Here is a 15,994-nt window from a genome sequence, read left to right on the forward strand (position 1 = left end):
TGATACTATAATGGTAAGTACTCAGTCGTTGCATCTTCCCTCGTAGCTGACTTGGTAAAGAATCTGCCTGCAATTCTTGGGTTCGACTGGGTTCGACTTCCTGGGTTGGAAAGATTCGCTGGAGAAGGAAATGGCAACCTACTCCAGTATCCTTGCCTGAAGAATCCCATGGACAGAGAAGCCTAGCAGGCTACAGTCCATGGGGTCGGAAGAGTCAGACATGACTTAGTGACTCAACCATCACTTGTCGTTATGAACACTTGTCAAACACAGTGCACAACACCAAGAGGGAACCCCAATGTCCACCCTGGGTTTTGGGTGGTGATGATGCTTCAGTGGAGGCTGGGTATGAGGGAACTCTGGACTTTCTGCTCAACTTTGCTGGGAACCTAAAACTCTAAAAAACAAAGTTGATGTAAAAATGAAAACACCTCAAGTTCTTGGCACGGGGTCAGGCTGGTCTTTAGCTCGTGTGATCACCATCTCCCAGCAAGCAACAGGCTGCCCTCACGTCTGCAACTCCCTGACCCTTCATGGCTGTGACCACAGCCCCACAGCCACAGCCTCTCCTCCTGGGCCATCCCGGGACTCTCTCTTCTGCGCCTCCTTAAGTACCTTCATTTTCTGATAATGCACTCACATTCTGGCAGCACTTAACCCCTAGAGGGGGCTCAAACGTCCACTGCCCCCCGCCACGGTACCCTGAATGTGACCTGGCTGGTGCCCAATTGATTCCTCTACCTGGGAAGTCCAAACTGACTTCCTTCCTTTTCCTGACACCAGGCCATTTCTGCGCCGCTTTGTGTACTTTTCCAGCAAAACTCCTTATCATTTCTTGCTGGTTCTCACCCAATGCAGGGAAATAGAGCTGTGATCTCTGAAAAGTGCCAAATAGCCCCCCTACCTTGATCTCTCATGCCCTGATTTCAAAGGGATCTAAAGCTGAGCACTACGAGGAGATGCACCAGCTCTTGAGGGAGCCGGGGTGGGAGGGGGAAGCCTCCTGGGTTGATTTGAATCCCCACTTCTGTCCCTACAGGCCTGTGTCCAAGGGATTCAGCCAGTTTCCGGCAGCCAGAATAAGCTTTCCGGGCAAGGCTACAGGGATGTCCACTTGGCAGAGGGGCCTTTGGACGACATGTGCCCTGGAGACACAGGCCACTACGAAGGGTGTGGAGGAGAGTTGGTTGAGCCTCGGGGATGTGTCCCTCCCCCAGGACACCAACACCCCTGACTCCCCCCGCTGAACACACTTCATTCTATTGGGGGCCACCAGTTTATTAAGAGGTCATGGAGAAGGCAGGCCCTCTGACCAACCATAGGGGTGGCCACCTGCCACTCCAGAGACTGCCATCAGGCTGCAACCTCAGCACACAGCTGGCCTGGCTCCAAGGTGGCCGCCCCTCCCTGGAGGTGGCCAGGTGGCCCAGCATGATGAATCATGCTGGAAACAGGCCTGGCCCATGGAGCCACAAGGCACTCTGGGATGCAGAGGTTCTGGAAGATGCCCAAACCTTCTAGGCAGCCACTACCAAACCTGGGGCTGCAAGTGCTTGGGACTTGCCTGGCTGGGGGTGGACTAGAGGAGCAGCTTTCGGAAAAGGAGACAGGTACTTGGGGTTCCCCACGGACACAGAGTGCGACAGGTCCACTGGGCAGCCCCCACTACTGGTCACGGTCTGGTCGCTGGTCACCACCTCAAAGCCCTGACGTGCTGGGCATGGGGTCGGGGCCTCAGCCCTGTGCTGGCGCCTCGTCAGGGGCCGGGCACATGCAGCCTTACTCAGTTTCATCTGCGAGTCTGGCCCCTAGCTGGCTGTGGGCCTCCTGGGAATGCAGCCCTCCATTTCCAGCGCTTCGGGCCAGCCTTCGTACTTATTGGTGTGCTTGCTATTCTTCATGTGCTGTGGGGTAGAAGAAGGCATGGACTCATCCTCGGCCACCAGGGCCAGACAGACCCCCCATCCTCTTGGGCTGGGGTCAACCAAGCGGGCATTCTCTGGGTACCCAGCCCCGTCTGCCAGTGCCTCAGTGTTTTCAGCTAAAGATGGCAGCAGCTGTCCCCTTACAGCTGGAGGGGGTCAGGTTCTCAGAACTCAGGTGAGCCTGGCCCATGCTGGGCAGGGAGGGACGGGGTGTGTCCCAGCCCTCACCTCACCCACAGGGAGCCCATGAAGGCTGTGCCAAGAGTGAGGCCCCAAGGGACATTTCTTGTCTGGGAGGCGAGCTGCTCTTTTGGCAGCTGGAGCCTTCTAGAAACCACTGGAATGGCCTGTTTGCCTTGCTCTGTTGTGGGGAGCAGAGTTTGGGGGCGGGGGGCCTCCCAATGAGGGCAGCTGAGGAGCAGGGTGTACAGGTTGAACTGGGGTCCTGGATTTGGCAGGGATGGGACATCACTGAGAATCTTTTGGGGGTGGGGGTGGTGCTGTACCACGTGGCATGAGGGACCTCAGTTCCCTGACCAGGGATAGAACCCATGCCCCTTGCCCCCTGCCTCTGGCAGTGGAAGCATGGAATCTTAACCAAACGACTGCCAAGATGTCTGGTGAGCATCTTGAAGATGTATAGGAGGGAGGTGTCTTAACTGTGACTCTTGCTTATGTGAAAGCTTTGCCATTCAAAGGTTCTTTAGGGGGAAATCCAGACAAGAGAGAGATCAAAGTTACTGCCCTCCTTGTGCAGAGCCAGGATCACCATGGGGCAGGGGGCAGGTGTGCTGAGCAGAATTCAGGGAAGGCCGTGGCATGAACAGAAGGGGACCTTGGAGGATACAGGCCAGAGGGGCGGGCAGACTGCCCTGGGCCAGGCAGTGGGGGTACCAGGCTTTGTGCCCATACCTGCTCAAAGGGGCTCTTATTCTGCACACCCTTGGCCCCCACAAACACCCAGCTGTCCCGGAAGGCCAGGTCCTTGACGTTCTTGCTGCCCAGATCACTGAAAAGCTTCCGGGTCTCTTCATTCATCCTGCCGCACAGAAGGAAGAGAGGTGAGCCGTGACCCTAGACGGATGAGGCTGAGGCGCCCTCGGCCATCACTTACTTGGTGGCTGGGTCATCGTAGGAAGCCACAAACACTAGGGTGCCTTCGTGAAGCGGCCGGATGAACTTCAGCAGGTCGTTGACATCTGGGGGAACAGGTCCCATGGAGCACTGGCCACCTCTGAGCACCCCACCCTCATCAACCCCTGTTCTCCAAATAAGGAAACTAAAGCAGGGAGCGGGCCAGGGATTCATGCCAAGCCAGGTCGCCAAGTGAGTTTAGGAACCAAATAAGAAGAAATAGAAGAGTTTAGGAAACAAGTAAGGAAAGAAAGAAAAAGGGAAGTCGCTCAGTCATGGCCGACTCTTTGCGACCCCATGGACTGTTGCCCACCAGGTTCCTCCGTCCATGGGATTTCTCCAGGCAAGGGTACTGGAGTGGGTTGCCATTTCCCTTATCCAGGGGATCTTCCTGACCCAGGGATCGAACTCAGGTCTCTCACATTGCAGGCAGATGCTTTACCATCTGAGCCACCAGGGAAGCCCAGAAAACAAGAAACCAGGGCCAAAGCCCTGACGGTACACCGGTCCTTCTCCCCACCTTTTCTGAAGGCAAGGGAGCACTTGAGCTGCCCGGGGGAACCTATAGAGGGGAACAGTGTTCAGGGCAAAGGAGCTGTCATTCCACCCACAGTCAGAAAGTGGTAGTGGTAGCCTGACTCACCTCCCGCCCACATGTCAAAGGCGCGGGCCTCGATGAGGTCTCCATTTACCCCTGGGTAGAGGGAAGAATTGGGCACTGCTGCAGGAGCTGCCAGGGTGATGCCACCCAGAGCCCCCAGATCAGCAGCCCTTCCAGAAGCTCCCCCCAACACCCCCAACATGTGAATGCCCACCACCGTGCTGTTGGTTCACATGCCAGGACCCACCCAAGGCTGTCAGACACTGGCAGCCCTCCAGAGGCTCCCCAGGCAGCAGCCTCCCATCCCTGGAAAGTTCGAGATCTTCACTGCTACCTTGATCTTGTCCATCGGGTCACCTCTTCTGTGGCACCTTCAGCTCCCACACACTGCCCCTTACCGCCCTAGGCCCCCCCTGGGACTTCCTGGAATGGGCATGTGGACAGAGGGTGGCAGGCTGCCATCCGGCTTTGCGTCTCTGCTCCATGGGGAACTCACCATTCACCAGGGCAATGTTCAGTCCCCGGCCCACGTTGTCCTTGACACTGCTCATGAGCCTAGCAGGGGGACAGAGCTTTCCAATGGCCCATCAACGGCATGCAGCCCCTGCTTCCCTCCCTGCCCCACCCTGGCCCCGTCCCGAGAGGCTCACATCCTGTCTTCCAGGCAGATCTTGGGTCCAATGACGTTGGCAGCGCCGCTGACCACACGGAAGGCCAGGTGCTCCTCGGGGCACGGCTGGGGCAGACCGCATTTGTACTTCCTGGCCCGCGGCTCTGTGGGGACAGCCAGCGTGACTCCTGGCCCTGGCCCTGGCCCTGGGGGCACTGGACACCTGAGAGGGGGTGGTCAGGCCAGCCCATAGGGACAAATGAGTGATCACAGCCCAGGGGACTGGCGTGCGCAGGAGACATGGCTCAGGTTAAGGTCAGGGACCCTCAGGGAGGCTCTTTGGCCACTGGTGGGAGAACAGAGGATAGTAGGAGAGTCGCCAGGAGGATGGTGTGTTACGAGGTGAATTGTGTTTCCACAGAAGAGGCTCTGAAGCCCCAGGACCTCAAAACGTGACCTTCAGTGGAAACAGGATTGCTGACATTATAATTCATTTAGAGGCAATCACCCTGGAATAGGGTGAGCCCTAAATCTAATGACTGGAGAGGAAATGGCCACCCGCTCCAGTACTCTTGCCTGGAAAATCCCATGGACAGAGGAGCCTGGTAGGCTACAGTCCATGGGGTCACAAAGAGTTGAACACAACTGAGCGACTTCACTAATCACTTTAAATCTAATGATGTGTGGTCTCAGAAGACAGAAGACACAGACGTGGAGGAGAAGGCCATGTGAAGATGGGCGCCAAGACAGAAGGGATGAAGTCACAAGCCAGGGGCCACCTGGGGCTACCAGAAGCTGGAAGATGCCAGAAGGAGCCTCCCCTGGAGCCTCTGGGATAAGAGTAGCTTTTCAATACCTAGGTCTCAGACTTGGAGCTTCTGGAACAGAAAGAATATCGTTCTACTGTTTAAGCCACCCAGTTTCTGCCATTTTGGTGTGGCCACCCCAGGAAATTGATACAGAGTTTGAGACCAGGAAGTGGGGTGCTACTGTAATAAATCCCCCAAAATGTGGAAATGGCTTTCCCACCGGGTAATGGGTAGAGGGTGTAGGATTCTGAGGTACTTCTTAGAAAAGGTCTAGATTGCCTTGAAGAGACTGTTAGTAGACATACAGCCATTGGAGGTAATTCTCCTAAGGGCTCAGAAAGAAGGGAGAACAGTGGAGAAAGCTGCTACCCTTATGGAGAATACACACATCACTGTGCCCAGAATGTCACTAGAAATGTGAATGCTAAAGGTGCTTCTGGTGAGCTCTCTGACAGAAATGAGGAATGTGTTCTGGGACACTGGCCAAAAGGCCACCCTTGTCATCAAGTGGCAAGGAACTTGGCCAAATTGTGTTCTAGTGTTTTGTGGAAGGTACAACTCGTGAAGGTGAACTTGGAGATTTCTAAGCAGAGTGTTGAGGATTTCTCCTTGTTGCTCACAATAACATGGGAGGGAAGACAGACCAGATAAGCATGAAAGAACCAGAATGTAAAGGTCTGGAAAATTCTCAGCCTAACCATATTGCAAAAAAAAAAAAAAAAATGAGAAGGGCACGCTCAGGAGACAACACCCAGGGTGTGGCTGGACAACTGTTTGTTAAGAGCTAGGCGGGTGACTTGTGGACCCACTCAGCTGTGTCAGCAGAAGCCAGGAGAGAGAGATGATGTTATCCAGGAATGATCTGGAGGACTCTCTTGTCTATAGCTTAGACCCTCATGAATTCCAAAGGAGATCAACAAGGTTTTTGAGACTTGTATACAAGTAGGAACATTCCTAGGCTGGACTGAGAGAGACAGACAAAGGATGGAAGGGAGGAAGGATAATTCCAAGGGCAGATCAATAGTTGCAGAGGCCACAGTTGGCTTGGACCCAGAGGGAGGGTAAGATCGTCCCCTATATTCCAGAGCCCCACCAACCTCCACCCCCTCAAAGGCCCAGGGATTCTTCTTAGGCTTTGAAATGGAATGGATCTGCCCTGCTGGGATTTGGACTTGCTTGAGACTGATGACCTCTTTATTCCTTACAATTCCTCCCTTTCAGAATGGCGATGTCTATCCTATGCCTGGCCCCCTAGGTATTCTGGAAGGAGGTAACTTGTTCTCTGGACTCCCAGCATGCAAGCAGCTCCAATGGGCTATAGTATGGGGAGGGGTAAATGGAGAAGAGAAACCCTGGTGGGCTGGGTACAAGCACGGCTGTCACAAAGGTGGTTGGAGGGGGCAGGCACACTGCAGGAGCAGTGAGGTGACAGGAACCTTACCTGCAGTCACTGAGTTCTCTTGGCCTGTGGGTACAGAGAGTTGTTTCTGTTAGTAGGGCAGCCTGGTCCTGTACCAGGAAGTCAATGTGGAGGGCAAGCCAGGATCAGGGGCCAGGGGCTATGCCAGGCTGACCCTGGCACATACATTCCTGGGCAAGTCTAAACATTCACATGCAAAGCTCTCTGTTCCAGGAAAGGGTAGATGGGACTTGTGAAAAGTCCTTAGAGATGAGGTGTCCCCAGCAAGAAGGGGTCAAGGTCCCTCCCCATCTCAGAACCCAGTGGAAAGCCTCTGGGGACCAACAAGGGCATCATCCCCAAGATTCAGCTGAAGCCCCCCTGCCCCCCACTCAGGCTCCAGTGACTCCAACTGAACTGGATGAATCCTAATAAGTGGGGATTGGTGTATCCAGCCAAGGCAACTGGGTGGTAAGGGTCAGGCTGTGCCGGATACCAAGAGGCAGACCAGCAAGGACAGCTCCCGGTGTCTCGCCAGGAGGAGACAGACAAACCAGACCACTGCCAGCCCCATCCTGAGCCTCAGCCTGCAGGTCCGGGTGCTTTCTGCCAGCGACCCTTGTAGCAGGGTGAGGGAAAGTCCCACACTCACTGGCGAAGAGTTGCTGGATCCGAGGAAAGCCAAGGCCACCAAGGAGGATGCTGACTACGATCCAGGTGACAGCCACAGTGATGACCAGGGCCACGATGCGAAGGGGGCCTGGAGGCAGGACAGACGTGAGCTAGGCCACCTCTGAGGGCAGCAAGCTCCTGGACGACCCCAGGCCTTCTCATGAGCGGATCTCCTTATCCGCTGGGGAGGAAGGGATGGGAGAACAGGAGCGGGGGTGGGGGGGACCTGCGGCTGCCCACCAGGCACGAGAGGGGGATCAGCTCCTGGTGGGTGAAGGAGGAAAGGCCGCTGCACCTGGAAGGCTCTTGGCTTGGTTCTCCCTAGTGGTGTGGAGGGGCCTTCCAGAGCCCCTGCTCGAGAGGGCTTTGCCCCCTTCCCATGCTGATGGAGAAGCCCCCTAACCCCTGAGGCCCCCATGCGTTTGAGTCCCCGCCATCCTGCCCTCCTTTCTCCTGCAATGATGGAGGAGAAGGCTCTTACCCCTTTAGGCCAGGCAGCCCTCCCTTCCCCTGCTGTGAGCTGGGCGCCCAGCTCCCCACCCTGCCTGGGGTTCTTGGAATAGCTCACTCTGTCTTACTCTTGGTCATCTATAGTCAACATCTCCCGTCCTCCAAAGACACAGGAGGACGGTCCTCCTTGGGGATCACGTCCCCAGCCGGCCTCTGGCCTCTGTCCGCTCCCTTCCCCTTCTCTCAGGCCCCTCCAGAGTCGCATATGCTGGCTCCTCCTTCCTTGCATAGACTTCCCTCCTGGTCCCTCTGTCTTCCGATCACCTCCTCTCTGCTCGGGCCTCCATCAGCTCCATAGGACAGCCTGTCGCCAAGGCCCCTGGCCCAGGACCTTCTGGGGTCAGTGCCCCAGGGTTACCTGTGGGCCCTTGTTGTTTCCAGGCTGAAACCCTTCTGGGCTGGCACCCTGGAAGCCCATATAATGCTCTTCACCCTTCTTGTCCTCCAAGACTGCCCTGAAGACCTGGGCTTGTCCTGGTTTCTGTCCCACATGGCCTTCTCACCTCCTTCCATGGACTCTTCCCGGATCATGTCATCCATTCTCCTTGTCCTTAACATTTATCTCTGGCTCTATCCTGTCTTCTGAGCCATATCTATATAGCCAACTGCTACTTTAATATTGATATTTGGATATTTCACAGGTGTCTCAAACTAAATATTAAAACAGAACTCACCTTCTCTCGTCTACCCCAAATAAGCAAACTATTCTTTCAGTATTTTGTCTTTCAGCAAATGATTCCTCCATTCATACAGTGTGGCAAGTGAAAACATTGCGGAATGACACTGGGATATCTCCAAATCCTGTATCCATATCCTTTTCTCACTCTTTCCTCCTGCATTGACTATCTGTATAAGGGCCCTCCTCTGCTCCCAGCCTTTAACTGACATTCACAGAACAGTGACTCTTGTTTTCCCAGCCCAGCCCTGACCACTCTTGAGGCCACATCTTCCCAGCCAGTTCCTCATGGGCCAGCTTCCCTGGGATACATTCAGAGTGCTGCAACCTTTGCCACTAGGAAGTCCACCCTGATGGGACCCCAAACCCGCTTTGTCTCAACTGTCCAGGCAACAGCAGAACTGGCAGTGGGTTCCCATCTGAGCCCAGGGCCACTTTGATCAGCTTCTTGTCTAAGACCACCACATCTCCCTGTCCACCTAGCTGCTGCACTCCTTGGGGCGTCTCTCACATAGCTTTTTCCAAAGAGTGGCCAGTCACCCCGTTTGGGAGAAACAGACTATCGTACCCCTCTTCTTACGACGGAAAGAGCTGGGAGCTGAAGTCCTCAGAAGTGAAAGGATTTGCTCAAGGTCATAGCATGAGTGTTTCTGCAAAACCCAACAAACCCAGTGGTCCCACCACTCCCACCCTGCCTGCCCTTCCAGACAGACCTCTGGGCAGCTGGGCCTCCAGCCGAGTCTGCTTTCCAAGACTCCCTTTCACGGTGGAAGCCACCCACCTGCCAACCTCATGTCCACTTCTCTCGTTGGGCTGGGGCAGCCGGCAGATGCAGCCTTTGGGGACCCTGCACTCTGGGGAGGGGGCAACAAAGCAGAAGAGCAGGTTTGGGTGGGGGTCAGGGACGACCTCTTGGTGGGCCCCAGTTATGGTGCGGGCGTGATCGGTGCGCCGATTTGCTGGTCCAAGTCCCTGGCCAGGCCCCTTGGGGACGTGGAGAGGAGCCCGGCTGGGACCGGAGGGGAAGCGGGAACCAGGCGGCTCACGATCGAGCTCCCGGGAGCCTCTGGGGCTGGGAAGTGGAAGTGGTTCTCCCAGATGCGGGTCCTTCCCGCGGGAGGCCGCCCCCACCCCTCCGGGCATGGAGGCCAGCGACGCGGGCCGGGCCGGGCCGGCCGGAGACTTGCCTGACGCCGCGGGGGAGGATGCGAGCCGGATTGAGGGCAGCGTCGTGAGGCTAGCCGCCTCGCTCTACTTGGCGAGGCCAGGGAGCTGCGCGGGGCAGCTCGAGAGGCCCAGCAATGGCGACTTGGGGCGAGAGCACGGCCGCGGCTGCCACCGCCGTCACCGGCTAGCGCTGGGCAGCCGGCTACCAGGTAGGAGGGGCCCGAATTGGCCCCGCCCCCGACGCGCTCTCCGGCAGAGCCCCCGGGCCGGGCTCCGGGGGGAGGGGCCACGATCGGCCCCGCCCCTGACGTCTCCCCTGAGACTTCGCTCAGCGGGGAGAGCCCCGCCTTCCCAGGCTTTGAGGGCGGGGCTACGCTCCTGCCCGGCGCGCAGATCCGAAGCCTACAAATGGGCTTCAGGATCCTGGGGCGTAATGAGAAATTCTTTCAACGTTCAAATCTGTACGTTTTCGTAACACGGAGTGACAGAGGCGTATCCAGGGAAATGGCAGGATGCGACGATCCAGGAGCCAGCAGGCTCAGCCTTGAGCGGCCTCCCCGCTTGCTGGTCTGTTTTCCAGAGTGGCACGCTCACACGCGCTTACCTCCTGCCTGCTCCCCCAGCCTCCTTCAGGAAGGCACCCCGGACACCGTCTGGGGCACCCTGATCACCGCGCCCCCCGGGCTGGGAGAGCTGGGGCCACCCTGTAGCCTGAACCCATCGGTCTGGGACGTCTGCAGCCCGGCGGCGTGAGAACCACAGAAACATCCGTGCCCTTTGACCCAATGACCTCACTTATCGGAAAATTCCCTAAGGAAAGAACCAAAAATACCAGAGAAAGTTGACAGAGCTAGGCAGTGACAGAGCTCTGGTTAGCATCCAGGAACTTCTGCAATGGCATCCACAACACTCCCCCCTACCACCCCTTCTCCCTACAAGATCAAGGTGATGTTTCAGACCCCTGCTACAGCTGTCAGCGATTAGTATTTGGGATCACATAGTACTGACCATTGGCCAAGCTCTCACCTATCTGTGAGATCACGGCATCCGATCCCATCACTTCATGGCAAATAGATGGGGAAACAATGGAAACGGTGTTAGACTATTTTCCTGGGCTCCAAAATCACTGCAAATGTTGACTGCAGCTATGAAATTCAAAGATGCTGGCTCCTTGGAAGAAAAGTTATCACAAACCTAGATGAGTATTAAAAAGCAGAGACATCACTGTGCCAGCAAAGGTCCATCTACTCAAAGCTACGGTTTTTCCAGTAGTCACATATGGATGTGAGAGCTGGACTATAAAAAAAGCTGAGCGCCAAAGAATTGATGTTTTTGAACTGTGGTGTTGGAGAAGACTCTTGAGAGTCCCTTGGACTGCAGGGAGATCAAACCAGAAAATCCTAAAGGACATTAGTCCTAAATATTCATTGGAAGGACTGATGCTGAAGCTTCACTACTTTGGCCACCTGATGTGAAGAACTGACTCACTGGAAAAGACCCTGATGTTGGGAGATTGAATGCAGGAGGAGAAGGGGACAACAGAGGATGAGATGGTTGGATGGCATCACCGACTCAATGGACATGAGTTTGAGCAACCTCCAGGAGATGGTGAAGGACAGGGAAGCCTGGGATGCTGCAATCCATGGGGTTGCAAAGAGTCAGACACGACTCACTGGACAACACCACCTGTCTGTGAGTACCAAGCCCTGGGCACCATGCCCTCCCTCAGTGGCCTTTCCTGCAATGCTGGGTGTTGTGGTGCCCAATAGATGAAGCTGGTGGCTGGTCCCACTCTGGAGCTGCCAGCCAGGCACCAGGCAGCGGGGAGACTGCTAGTGCTTAGAAGACACTGTTTACGTCTTTCTCAGAGCAGACATTTTGGAAATGCTGGTTTAATGAGTCCTCCTGAGGGCCTAATGACACATTCATCAACCCCAGGGACACCACAGTGGTGCAGGGCCAAATGCCCAGGACTCCTCCCCAGTTTTCTGTGCTTCAGGGGGCGGCTTTGTTTCTCCGGGAATATTTTTTGACGGGGACTTAAGAGAGGATGAGACCCTCGCAACTCATGCGCCCCAGTGCAGAATGTCTCCTCTGGGCCCTCCTGCTCGTCCCCAGGGCAGCTCCCACAGCTGCAGTGCTAGTTCCCGGTGTTTGCTTGGCTCCTCGTGCCAACTGTGGGCACCCAGAACCCGCGCCCTTAGCTGATCCCTCATTGCCCTCTCTGTGCAGACTCTGCATGCAGAGTTGTCAAGTGACAGGGCTCACGGGGGCCTCTGTGCTCATGCCCTTGTGCTGGCATCTCCTGCCTCTACTCCCAAGTAGGCACCCGGAGCTGAGGTGACAGGTGACTGTTCTCAGATGGGACCTCTTGCCTGGACCCTAGATTAGGCAACTGGGTCACCAGTGACAGTTGAATGCCCTCATCCAAGGACACCTCTGCCACTGCCAGAGTAGGTACAAAGGTGTGCCTCAGTGAGGCCCTAAGGACTATTCAGAGATGAGGGGACCAGTGACTGTCCTTACAGGGCCCCTCACCCTCAAGCTTGTGCCTCCTTGTAGGCACCTGGAATGGAGGTGACAGTTGAATGCTCTTAACCAGAACCAGTAAAGGAGAAAGGGAAAGATATACTCAATTGAATGCAGAGTTCCAAAGAATAGCAAGGAGAGGTAAGAAAGGCTTCTTAAGTGAACAATGCAAAGAAAGAGGAAAAGAATAGAATGGGAAAGACTAGAGATCTCTTCAAAAAATTAAAGAGACCAAGGGAACATTTCATGCAAAAATGGGCACAATAAAGGACAGAGGTGGTATGGACCTAAGAAGCAGAAGATATTAAGAAGAGGTAGCAAGAATATACAGAAGAACTACACAAAAAGGTCTTAGTGACCCAGATAACCGTGATGGTGTGATCACTCACCTAGAGCCACACATCCTTGAGTGTGAAGTCAAGTGGGCCTTAGGAAGCATCACAATGAACAAAGCGAGTAGGGGTGATGGAATTCCAGTTGAGCTGTTTCAAATCCTAAAAGATGATGCTGTAAAAGTGCTGCACTCAATGTGCCAGTAAATTTGGAAAACAGCAGTGGCCATAGGACTGAAAAAGTCAGTTTTTATTCCAATCACAAAGAAAGGCAATGTGCCAAAGAACGTTCAAACTACCCTACAATTGCTCTCATTTCACATGCTAGCAAAGTAATGTTCAAAATCCTTCAAGCTAGGTTTCAATAGTATGTGAACTTAGAACTTCCAGATGTACAAGCTGGATTTAGAAGAGGCAGAGGAACCAGAGATCAAATTGCCAACATCTGTTGGATCATAGAAAAAGCCAATTTCAGAAAAACATCTACTTCTGCTTCATTGACTACGCTAAAGCCTCTGACTGTATGGATCACAACAAACTGGAAAATTCTTAAAGAGATGGGAATACCAGACCACCTGACCTGCCTCTTGAGAAACCTTTATGCGGGTCAGGAAGCAACAGTTAGAACTGGACATGGAACAACAGACTGGTTCCAAATAGGAAAAGGAGTATGTCAAGGCAGTATATTGTCACCCTGCTTATTTAACTTATTTTCAGAGTACATCATGAGAAATGCCAGGCTGGATGGATCACAAGCTGGAATCAAGACTGCTGGGAGAAATATCAATAACCTCAGATATGCAGATGACACCACCCTTATGGCAGGAAGAGAAGAGGAACTACAGAGCCTCTTGATGAGGCTGAAAGAGAAGAGTGAAAAAGCTGGCTTAAAACTCAACATTCAAAAAACTAACATCATGGCATCTGGTCCCATCACTTCATGGCAAATGGATGGGGAAACAATGGGAACAGTGACCGACTATTTTCTTGGGCTCCACAATCACTACAGATGGTGCCTGCAGCCATGGAGTTAAAAGATGCTTGCTCTTTGGAAGAAAAGCTATGACAAAACTAGACAGCATATTAAAAAGCAGAGACATCACTTTGTTGACAAAGTTCCATCTAGTCAAAGCTATGGTTTTTGCAGTAATCATGTACAGATGTGAGACTTGGACAATAACAAAGGCTGAGTGCCAAAGAATTGATGCTTTCAAACTGTGGTGCTGGAGAACACTCTTTAGAATCCCTTGGACAGCAAAGAGATCAAACCAGTCCATCCTAAAGGAAATCAACCCTGAATACTCATTGGAAGGAGTGATGCTGAAGCTGAAGCTCCAATACTTTGGCTACCTGATGCAAAGAGCCTTTTCTCATTGGAAAAGACCCTGATGCTGGGAAAGACTGAGGACAGGAGGAGAAGGGGACGACAGAGGATGAGATGGTTGGATGGCATCACCGACTCAATGGACACGAGTTTGAGCAAACTTCAGATGGTGAAGGACAGGGAAGCCTGGCGTGCTGCAGTCCATGTATTCTCAAGGAGCTGGACGTGCCTGAGTGAATGAACAACAACCAGAACCTTATGCCTCTTTTGCATTGCAAGCTCCTAGAGCTGAGATTACAGCTACTGTCCCTCTCAGGTCCTTCACGTCTGTCTTTCATTGGCACCGGGCATCCGGTGATAGTCAAGCATCCTCACCAGGGCCCTCTAATCTCTGCCACAGGTAGTGCCCAGATCTGAGCTATCCACTAACTGCTCTAGCTTGGGCCCTCTGTCATGGTGGGGACACTCAGGATCAGCTTGGGGGTCCCCACCCTACCCTCCCTGCTCCCATGTAGTTATCACGTTGGGGGTCCACAAAGAGCTTAGTCTCTCCTCCACGTCCGGTTCCTGCCCTACGTGGATCCTCCATGCTGTTGTGTCCCACTCAGTGATGCCATACCGGAAGGCTTTCCAAGGGGCTTGGGATGACTCTCCCCAGAACTCAACTCTACTGGGTCCCCCAAAGTCTGTAGGTGCCTGTGGAGCTGTGTGAGGGGGCTCTGAGCACAAAGACCCCAGTGGGGTCAAGAAAGGCTTTTTTGTTTCTTTCTTTTTCTCCTGAGGGCTTCCCTGGTGGTTCAGATGGTAAAGAATCCGCCTGCAATGCCGGAGACTGTGGTTCGATCCCTGGGTGAGGAAGAGCCCCTGGAGAAGGGAATGGCAACCCACCCAGTGTTCTGGCCTGGAGAATTCCATGGACAGAGGAACCTGGTGGGCTACAGTCCACGGGGTCGCAAAGAATCAGACATAACTGAGCGACTAAGCACAGTGTCTGGCCTTTGTGGGCACATAGCTGCTCCATAGCGTCCAGGACAGGACAGGACTCTCTGTAGTTATGCAGGAGCCAGAGCATTAGATGGGAGCAAAGGGGTCTCTAGGTCCCCCTCTGCGACTCTGGACTACTCACTGCCCCTTCCCCAGGCCACTGGCACAGGGAAGAGAACCAAGGTCAGCATCCCCACACCAAATGAAGCATGGCCTCTCGGCCTGTCCACACAGGGCTTTCTCAGCTGCTCCGTGCAGACCTGAAGGTACCACGGGGTCTGGATTCCAGCTGTCCCTGGCCCAGCAAGTCCCTTTCTGCTCAATCTAGGTCCACGTGAACCCGGTGGTCTCCCTACACAGCCCAAGCTCAAGTGAGGAGCCACGGTGGCCAAGCTCTTGCCAACAAACAGCCTGTGGGCCTGGCCCTGCGGTCACAGACCTCCCTGGCTCTGTGACCCCTGAGCCCTGCCAGCCGTGGGAACCTGGGTAGTGGACCTTGCCTGCTCAGGTCCCATGTTGGGCAGCTGGCTTGGTCCCTCCACGAAACATCCCGGCAAACGAGGAGCATCCTATCTGTTTGCTTTGGGTCAGCCACATGTCCCAGAACTCAGGCCTAGGGCAGGGACAATAGGAGCAGCTGCAGCCCCCTTCCTGATGCTTGGTCGAGGGGAAGGGCCGGACAGATGCCCGGGGGCGGGGGGCGCTGCCTTTGGGGGGCAGGCTCACCTGGCCCCTTGTGATGTGCCCTCGTTCAGCAATGAGGCGTGTGCAGAGATAATCCAGCTAGTTGAGATTAAGGTCATGCTTGGGGGAGATCGGGCCTCCAGTCCAGGATGACTGGTGTCCTTGTCAAGGGAGAAGCTTATGTGAAGATGGAGCCAGAGGCAGCCAGGCTCAAGGAAGCCAGCACATCCCCTGGAGGGCGCCTGCTCTTGGTCTCAGGCGCGAAGGCCAGCTGTGTGCCTCTCCGTGGTGCCAGACTGTCGTGTGCCCTGGACTTGCCTGTTCCCCTTGGTTTATGTCCCCAGTCCGTTAGCCACTCCTTCCTAAATACTTTGTCATGGCGGGGGTGGGGGGGAAATGAATGAAAGGAACATGACCTGTTCTCGTGCCACAAGTGGTCTTCTGACGAGATCCTACGGCTCGGTCGGGGCAGGATGTGCGGTCAGGGGCGGAGGTAATCCACGTGCCCACCCAATCTGGTGGTCAAGGGAAGTGGGTGTTGGGGCAAGTCGATGCTGGGGACAGGGCAGGTGGGCAGGCAGCCGCAGGGCCGCCCTTCCACGGTCACAGGAGGCAAGAAAGGACCCAGAGCCGAGTGG

At 54.7% G+C, this 15,994-nt stretch overlaps 1 protein-coding gene across 3 annotated transcripts; it reads right to left on the reverse strand.

The window, feature by feature from the left end:
• Window positions 1-1,257: 1,257 nt before the first annotated feature.
• On the reverse strand, window positions 1,258-9,734 carry FAM3A (family with sequence similarity 3 member A). 3 transcript variants are annotated; one of them, XM_018044347.1, is made up of 10 exons: window positions 9,524-9,734; window positions 9,118-9,190; window positions 7,131-7,238; window positions 6,521-6,544; window positions 4,311-4,434; window positions 4,157-4,215; window positions 3,703-3,753; window positions 3,040-3,124; window positions 2,838-2,964; window positions 1,258-1,904 (listed from the first exon to the last, which is right to left on the reverse strand). In XM_018044347.1, the coding sequence occupies exons 2-10, from the start codon at window positions 9,128-9,130 to the stop codon at window positions 1,809-1,811; spliced, it is 687 nt and encodes a 228-aa protein (XP_017899836.1). In that variant the 5' UTR covers window positions 9,131-9,190; window positions 9,524-9,734; the 3' UTR covers window positions 1,258-1,808. The 3 variants fall into 3 exon arrangements, with proteins under 3 accessions (XP_017899836.1, XP_017899835.1, XP_017899834.1); XM_018044346.1 differs by lacking the exon at window positions 9,524-9,734 and having other exon boundaries at window positions 4,157-4,232; window positions 9,118-9,506; XM_018044345.1 differs by lacking the exon at window positions 9,524-9,734 and having other exon boundaries at window positions 9,050-9,506.
• Between the last annotated feature and the right edge of the window lie 6,260 nt (window positions 9,735-15,994).

Source organism: Capra hircus, unplaced genomic scaffold, assembly GCF_001704415.2.
Source record: "Capra hircus breed San Clemente unplaced genomic scaffold, ASM170441v1, whole genome shotgun sequence".
Classification (NCBI taxonomy): Eukaryota; Metazoa; Chordata; class Mammalia; order Artiodactyla; family Bovidae; genus Capra; species Capra hircus.